This window comes from Gadus macrocephalus, chromosome 1 (assembly GCF_031168955.1).
Source record: "Gadus macrocephalus chromosome 1, ASM3116895v1".
Taxonomy (NCBI): Eukaryota; Metazoa; Chordata; class Actinopteri; order Gadiformes; family Gadidae; genus Gadus; species Gadus macrocephalus.
The window spans coordinates 15,680,190-15,688,718 of NC_082382.1; the positions used below are offsets into that span (position 1 = coordinate 15,680,190).

At 42.0% G+C, this 8,529-nt stretch overlaps 1 protein-coding gene across 2 annotated transcripts in view; it reads left to right on the forward strand.

Moving 5' to 3' along the window:
- The window catches only part of samhd1 (SAM domain and HD domain 1), an 18,692-nt gene extending 10,954 nt beyond the window's left edge, over positions 1-7,738 (forward strand). For both annotated transcript variants that reach the window (XM_060049096.1, XM_060049088.1), the window contains exons 9-16: positions 233-341; positions 440-531; positions 653-768; positions 1,911-2,050; positions 2,138-2,236; positions 5,977-6,081; positions 6,507-6,644; positions 7,442-7,738. In XM_060049096.1, the coding sequence (XP_059905079.1) occupies positions 233-341; positions 440-531; positions 653-768; positions 1,911-2,050; positions 2,138-2,236; positions 5,977-6,081; positions 6,507-6,644; positions 7,442-7,555 (913 nt within the window). In that variant the 3' untranslated portion in view covers positions 7,556-7,738. The remainder of the gene's footprint in view (positions 1-232; positions 342-439; positions 532-652; positions 769-1,910; positions 2,051-2,137; positions 2,237-5,976; positions 6,082-6,506; positions 6,645-7,441) is intronic.
- The last annotated feature ends 791 nt before the right edge of the window (positions 7,739-8,529 follow it).

An 8,529-nucleotide genomic window follows, 5' to 3' on the forward strand; every position in this document is an offset into this window, starting at 1 on the left:
ACAAGATAAGGGGGCAGGATATTGTGGTGACTAGGTGATACATGGCTCAATCCCTAATGTCAAAAACCTGCCTGTAAGCAGCCTTAAGCAAAAGCCTACTCCTTGATGCTCCATACTGATTGGTATCAGAATTCAAGCTTTGAAATAAATATATGAAAAGTCCCCTGAGTGACTAACTAGTAAACCTGCATTATTATTAGATTATATTTATTCTTTTCATTCCTCATCTCAGAGACTGCTATCACCTGGGCATCAAGAATAACTTTGACTACCACCGCTTCCTCAAGTTTGCCAGGGTGTGTGATGTGGAAGGGGAGAAGCACATCTGTACCAGAGACAAGGTCAAATGATCTCAGACTTCTGTTGGTACTCTGATTCGAGCAGCTCTCTAATTGGTCCTTTATTTGACTAAACATAACTCGGGGGATTCATTCAACAGGAAGTGGGCAATCTGTATGACATGTTCCACACGAGAAACTGTCTTCACAGAAGAGCCTACCAGCACAAAGTAGCCAACATTGTTGAGACTATGTAAGTACTGCGTCTTTGCTAGGTACTATAATACTACCAGTTTCATCATCTAGTCCGGTATTTACATGATGAATCAGAGTCTTTGTATTCCAAACTGAGTTTGGTTGTGTTTTTCAACTAGGATCACAGAGGCATTTTTATTGGCAGACAAACACCTCCAATTCGAGGGGTCGGATGGGAAAATGTTCACAATGTCCACAGCTATAGAGGACATGGTGGCATACACCAAGCTGACTGGTAAGTGTTGAGACCAAACTGAGCTGTTTTTGGCTTCTTAGTGTTGCATAACGCTTATGTTATTTTTCCAATACCCAAGAATAGTTATCTTCCTGACCCAAGGCCTCCTTGAAGAGCCAGTGAAACCAGTTTCAGCTGGAATTCCCAAGCCAACTTTGATACTTTTTCAGTACCATTGATGTGCATGAGCGTTACGAGTCCGGGAAGCCTAACCGGACCCGGACCCGGAGTCCCGGACATTTAATAAATCGCTGCTCAGACTGAGCTTCACCATCAACACACACCATGGCGTTGTACTACAAGTGTCCGAAAAGCTGAACTTTCTCTCGGACGCCGCAGTCAATTAGTTTTTTGCTCCTTTGACCTGCCGTTCTGGGTCCTTTTGACTTCTTTCACCTTAGAATTAACGTGCAACCGCTTCTCTCCCAGGCAGATACTGAGAGACTAATGCATGCATTACTAGCAGGCTTGATTACTAATAATAATAGTAATGTCTCTCCTGTCACATCTCTCCTGTCTCTTCATTGATGCCCGTCAGTTCTTGAATAGATTTTTAAAATCCTCCAATTGGTGTTCAAAGCGATCAATGGAATAGCCCTGAATACATAAGTCAGAGATGCTTCTGATGTATGCACCTTCTAGATCACTCAGGACCGCTGGCACCGGCCTTTAAGTTGTTCCCTGGATGAGGACAGAGACCTATGGGGAGGAGGCATTTAGTGTCTATAGTCCTCGCCTCTGGAACAGCCTCTTCACAATCTGAATATCTTTAAAGGAACCTTAAGACGTACCTATTAAGCTCAGCATTCTCTTGATCCATTTTATTTATTTATTTTCATTGTTATATTAAGCACCTGCTTGTAATGCAGTTTTGCACGAAATACGCTTTATAAATAAAGTTTGATTGATAGTGTTGTGGGGAGAATGGCAAAAACATTGGACGTTTTTAAACCACATCAACACGTTTGATAGAAAAACGGTTTTGGGTTCACTGGCTCTTTAAGCAAGATGCCTAACCACTACCTGCTCCCTACTAAAATGGTAAACAGCTAAAGAAGACCAATATAATCAGCTGAGAGCAGGACAAACACAAGGACTGCCTGAGGCATGCTAACGTGTCGGCCTGTCTGTCCCTCCTGTAGACCACGTCTTTGAAAGGATCCTCTACTCCTCCCTGCCGGAGCTGCATGAGGCCAGGGAGATCCTCCGCAACATCGTCTGCCGTCGGCTCTACAAGTGTGTGGGCCAGACACAGGCTGAAAGGCCCATCGTACTCACAGAGGTGCGTTTATTTGTGTGTGGGAGCTAGGAGTGAAGGAGGAACAGAACCCTAACAGTCTTTGTGCTCATTCCCTTGTCTTCCCTGAAGGAGATGCGTCTGAATTGGGCAGGCGAGGTGGCCAAAGCCACGCCGCAGAACGGCAGGCTGAACGACGTCGTCCTGAGGCCAAAGGACCTCATTGTCCACGTGAGTCCCTCCCTCCAGTGGCTCTTAAAAGGCTCCATACACTTCCGTTTCCCTGTGGGAACGTATGCACGTACTGCGGCTGGAACGAATGCATAATTTCAAGCCAAATTCTTTCAAGCAAGATTTTGGCTCCTACGGACAAAGGTTGATGGTGTTAGAAATCTGTTTTATTGTAAAGGTTTGATAATGATGAAATTAATTGCTATCTAATGTTATCGTTTATATTTTACTCTACACATTTTTATACGAATCTATGTATTATACCGTAATCGAGAACCAGCAGTTGGCTGAGTGGTCTAACGCTGCCGCTGTGGTGCGCACGGCTCGAGTTCGTGTCCTGAGTCATACAACTCTTGGTATTGGCTTATTTTTGTTTTTCCCTTTATGTCAGAAAGTAGGCCTAACAATTGACTTTTTATATAATATATATCTTACAATTTCCCCAGAACGAAAAATTTACTTGCAAAAACCCATAAAAAAACCATAAAGTTAATGTTGATGATAGGGAAGTCTTTGTCACAATGACAAAGACTCGGCTGCATGGGAAAGTGTCAGCCACATAAATTCCATACAGGTGAGTTTCTTGGCAGGCAGCTGAGACCACTTCTGTTGAAATAAATACTATGGTTAATCAATTTAGATCTCTTCAAAGAAATGGAAAATAAATGGCATGAAAAGTAATTTGATTTCTCCAGTAATCCTTCCTAAATTACTAATTGCATTGGGATTGAACCCCGCCCGGACGACCGGGTGCAAGTCCGACACGTTACCTTGAGACTATCTCCCTGATTACTAAACCATTGTCTATATTCAATTAAAATATTTTATGCTTAATACTACTTATGCATTCAACAGATCAGCGATTTTTTTGCCAAGCAGCCTCCCTGTTTTTTATTAATGGTTATGGTGTTCCCTTTTTTTGTCAATATATGCTACTTGTACTCCTCATAGACCTCAACAAGCAGCTTCTGTTCGCCGCTGGAAAAGATCCCGCTCTGTCCTTTTCAGACATTTTATCCATGATTCGACATTCACGGTTCTGGGCTGGTGACATCTCTCATGAGCGTGCGTACTCCACGATAATGTTAGCCTTGTTTGAACTAACCTGAACAAGGCACAGCTGAATTGGGTTGATGGAATGGCTTTAGCCTCAACTGGAAGTTGTCTTTAGTTCTAACTGGGCTTAATCAACAAATTCCCCTTTTCCACCGACGGTACCAGCTAAACTCGTCTCCACTCGACCCACCTGCGTTTCGATCGCCAAAATAAGGTACCTGAGGCCCCAGGGGCCTCATTACAGAAAAAATCCTAACTTCTCATCCTAACTTAAGTTAGGGACTCAAAGATAGGAAAAATCCTAACTTCCTATTACAGAAGCAGTCCCTAACCTGTTGGCCGTTTCCTATCTTATCTTTGGCCTCCTATCTTATCTTGATTTAGGTAATCCTAACTGCTCTGTAAATCAAGATTTTCGATCTGCAATCGTCAGTTTCTGCACTCAGAATGTGCATGTGTTTGATAGAACGAGTTACTTTTAACATTAACAGAGACTGTTGATAAAGGATCTTTGTTAATAACGGCAAGATAGTTGCACTAGTACGACGTCATGGCGGGTATTGATACAGGGAACAAGAAGAGGAGTTATAAAGTAATTCTTCCACCAAATTCATAATGTAATGTCTTTGCAGGCAATAAAATGAAATCAAAATATGGTCAGGAAAATTTAAGAAATCATTACGCGGCTTCAGACTGCGACCAAAATTTGAGTTTGCGACTGAATTTTGCATCTGGTCACACATGTGCGACCAGTAAATTTGCCCTTTTTTGTATTTTTATTTGTACACAACGTTAAACGGGGAAGGGGCGCATAAGTGGAAACAGTTGGTATAGATGTGAATAAAATGTAACACTGAATTTGAAACCACACATTGACATTACTGCATCCATTATCAACATATTCATTAGTAATACAGTGAAAAAAAATAGAAAATCACATTGCCATGTTGATTTACGGTGTGTGCCCCTACAATTTCTGGTTGTGCCCCTACAATTTTCAGTTAGGGGCCACAGTGCTCCTAGTGAAAAAAGTTAGTCTGGAGCCCTGTGAACTGATACTTTTATGTGACGTAAACACGCTGCTGACCACTGATTGGCCAGAGTCACGCCACTGGACGAATAATTACGAGAGCGATGTCCGAACCTGAAACCCGACACCCAGGATCTTTAAATAATAGCATCCACGATTTCCAGTTGTGTTGGTAATAATAATAATGTTAATTTTAAAACCTTGACATAATCTGTCAGATGTCTATTAAATGACAGTTGACCACAAGGCGATACTATCTATGCCTCTTCTTGAAATGCTTCATGTTTTAGTCGGCAGAGGCTTGTAATGCTGCGTAGCATGATAAGGTGCAAGTAGCAGAAAAAGTTGACATGGGCGCTAATTTTCAGTTGAAAAAAAAGGACTTCTTGAAGGACTTCATTGCGGCGTAAAAAGCGGCACATTTTTTGCGCATTACGGCATAAATATTTTACTGTTTTTTTTTTACGGCGTAATGAAGGTGATACGTAAGTGAGTGAGGTCGTTTTCTGGCGGGGTTGGCTTGCCATCCAAACCGTGTCGTGCCACACTAGGTCATGGCAAGTTGGGCTGATACTGTCGTTGGAAAAGGGGCATAAGCGCCGCCTTAGTTAGCGACTTTGATGCAATACCCCTATGGCCTGGTGTTGTTGCCATCTAGGAGACTCCCAACTGTTTGGGGAGATGGCTGGTTTAACCTGTCACAGGTGTTCAGCATCACCCATTCCCGAGTCCAATCAGACTCGGCCCGGTGAGGCTGCTTAAACCAGCCATCATCCACACACACACACTCCCAAAGGTTCCACTCAACAGGTTTGTGTTTTTCCCATAGATCTGTGGTGAGGATCAGGCCTCAGCAGTAGCATCTTATCATAGAATGCCTTTTGATTTTCACTTCAACAAAATCCTGAAAAGCAAAAATGGGATGACATTTTAGCCATAAATTACCGGTAATAAAAAATGTCAGACCTTTTGTTGGAATGTCTTACTGTAAAGGCGCTGTTGGATCCTTTTCTGGCGAACTAAATAGTATGGTAGTATAGGTATTGGAACTTTTCTCTGCAGCATTTGGAAGTGTTGCATCACTGCACCTGTGATAAATGGGTAGCTGGATTCCCCAAACATTCAGGAAAGAGATGCCTGATTGGTCAGAAATCTAAATAAATTCTTAGATTAAGATGCAATCCACTTGAAACAGTGTATTTTGCTCACCAATAGCTGATGGAATGACATTTTACAAAGTACACTCAAATAAAAGCTACAGCACAGTTTTAATCTTAAGTGCGATGTCTGTTCAGTTCGTTTACAAGTCGGAGCCTGTCCTATTTCGTAGTGTTTCTTTCACATGCGGCGTAGATAGCGTGTAGAAGTAAGAGAACAGAAATCCATTAAGACGTATGTTGGATTGGGCAGGATTCTTCTTACACACATTTCTCTTTTGCACCTATAGCTTTCCCCCTTCATTTCACTGCACCCTGTACATATACACAACTGTGATTGTGACAAATACACCTCTGCATTAAATTGTAAGAAAAACACCCCTTTTAGTGTGTGTGTGTGTGTGTGTGTGTGTGTGTGTGTGTGTGTGTGTGTTATCCTACCAATTGCCATTCATGTGTCAGTAAAAGGTGAGATGTCTCCCCCTGGTGTCTTCTAGATTATCTCCATGGACTATGGCATGAAGGAGAAGAATCCCATCAATAGTGTACGCTTTTACTGCAAGAGTGACCCCTACAAGGCAATTCAGATCCGCAAGAACCAGGTCAGATCTTTGCCATTGAGCACAATTATTTTTTTAAAGCGATGTTGTTGCAATGTTTGTAGTATAAATATATTTATGAGATATTTTATTTATTTATATTGGTTGATGTGATGAATCTTCAATGCTGACTTCCCCATCTCAGACTACAATTACAGTAAAGAAAAGGATGGAAATAGGATCTGGTTGTCACTGATGAAATTAACCTGGAAGCCTCAAACTCGTGGTCATTATGACTAGAAAAGCTTATTTTCTGTAAATATTATCAATCTTAAGGTGTTATATGTTTCACTATATATACCTCTAGTCTCAGTCCCTCTACTGAACCTGAACACGTCTGTCCCTGACTGGACTTCTAGTCCAAGCAGCCAATCAGAGGCAAGCAGCATGCCTCTGATTGGATGCTTTGTTCTGGCTCCTGTCCACAGGTGTCCAAGCTCCTCCCAGAGCACTTTGCGGAGCAGTTGATCCAGGTGTACTGTAAGAAGACTGATGAGAAGAGCCTGGGGGCGGCCAGGAAGCACTTTGTCCAGTGGTGCATGGACAAAAACTTCTCAAAACCTCAGGTAGGTTTGTCTTTCCTTCATTTAATCCCTCAAATGTATTCAATCTTTTAAAATTAGATTGTTTTACTACCTTTTAGCTGGGCAGATGTAAGAGTCGAAGCAAAGCTTTTATTTTAGGTTATTCATTTTTCTATGCGATGTGTCCAAGTCCCATGTTGGCATGTTAACATGTTGTGGGTGTGACCTGTTGGGTCTCGTTTCTAAGGGGCCACTCACACTAGGGCCTCGGCCCTGTGCCCGAGCTCATTTGCATACTAAAGTCTAGAACGTTTGGCTAGTGTGACCACGCCATCCGTATTCCAGCACGGAACAGCCCATTGGCCACGGCACACTTGGGGTGTGCCGTGGCCAAAGTACAGATGCTAATGAGATCACACGCGCACACGCGGGGATACGCAACATGAGCTGGATGACGTAGTCCTTGCGCGACCCTTCTTTCTTTATAGGTCCATGCCCTTCTTCCCCACAACAATCATTTTAAACAATGGCGGCAAGCGGTTCATGAGAGGGTTTACGTAGGTGCGATAGTGAAGTCGAGTGTTTACTTGAAATTTGGGCCGACGACAGCATTCAGTCGCAGCTGGACACCACGCTTGGTGATGACGTATTTATCGTATTACGACGTGCTGACGTATGTATGAAGGAGCAATCGTGCCCAGGCCACGGCCTTTGGGAGCAGTGTGACCACGGGCCAGCGTGGGGAGGGGGGAATCGTGCTGAATCTTCCTGCAGCACGGAACAGGCAAACTTGCCTAGTGTGAGTGTGCCCTAAAGTTCTTACCCTTTCTTTCTTCCAGGATGGAGATGTGAGTGCTCCGGAGCTGACCCCTCTGAAGAAAAGCTGGTCTAACGACAGCGGGGCAGAAGACCAGAGGCCGCTAAAGAGGGCCAAAACCCAACTAACATTTTGAACCAAAAGGAACCTGGTTTTCTTCTTGTTCTTACTCCTTTTTTGATATTATTAGATGAAAATGGGATGGCTTAAGGCCTTTTTGGGTACAATCCACATTGTTAACCAAAAAAAGGCTTGCACGTTTTGACCTGAAAGCATTTTTGGATTCTCCATTTAAAAAATATTAAGGAATGAATACTAATTGAATCAAAGTAGGAGTCTGTTGTTGGTCAGTGCTCAGGGTTATACGCTGTAAGGTTTATCTGATTTGTGAGGTCAATTTTAAATCTTCACCTGCTTCTGTTTTTATTTTTGTTTGGATATGTAAGTGCTATCCATAGTTTACATGTTACCTTGAGGAGAATTTATGGTTGAAAGTTTACTAGCTGGGACTCTAAATGCTCCTTGTTTGACTTTTAAGTTAAACTATAATCAGGTTTGCAGAAACCTTCAGTTTTCTGCTCTTTTTATTTTGGCAAGGTGAAAGTTAACCCATTGGTCATTTAATCATGCTCCCTCCCGTACTCTTGAATGTGTATTTATATGCGCTGGGTTTTAACCTTATATTTGTTCAATCACATCTCACTCAGGATTTATTTTATTATTCAATATTCCTTTTGTGGAAACTTGTATTGTAAGCATTGAACAAACTTCCCAAATATTTTTTTGTTGGGATAACTGAGCCACAGCAACCACATCATACATTTAAGTGTGTGTGAGTCTTTGTGTGGATTGAAGTTGCTTATATATTCTTTATATATTATTGTTACTGTTCTTTTCAAAATACATGGAATTGTATTATGGGCTAAGATAGTGTTCAGAAGATTGCTTGCTGTTTTGGTACATCTGTATAAACAAAAGTTAAATGTGAGAAATATAGATTTATAAAAGATGGAAAGGAAGGCGGGGTCAAACATGGTGACCTTTATAAGGCAAAAGAAAAATAAACAGCTTTGACCTCAATATCTAAATGTTTTCTTTGTAACCACCAGA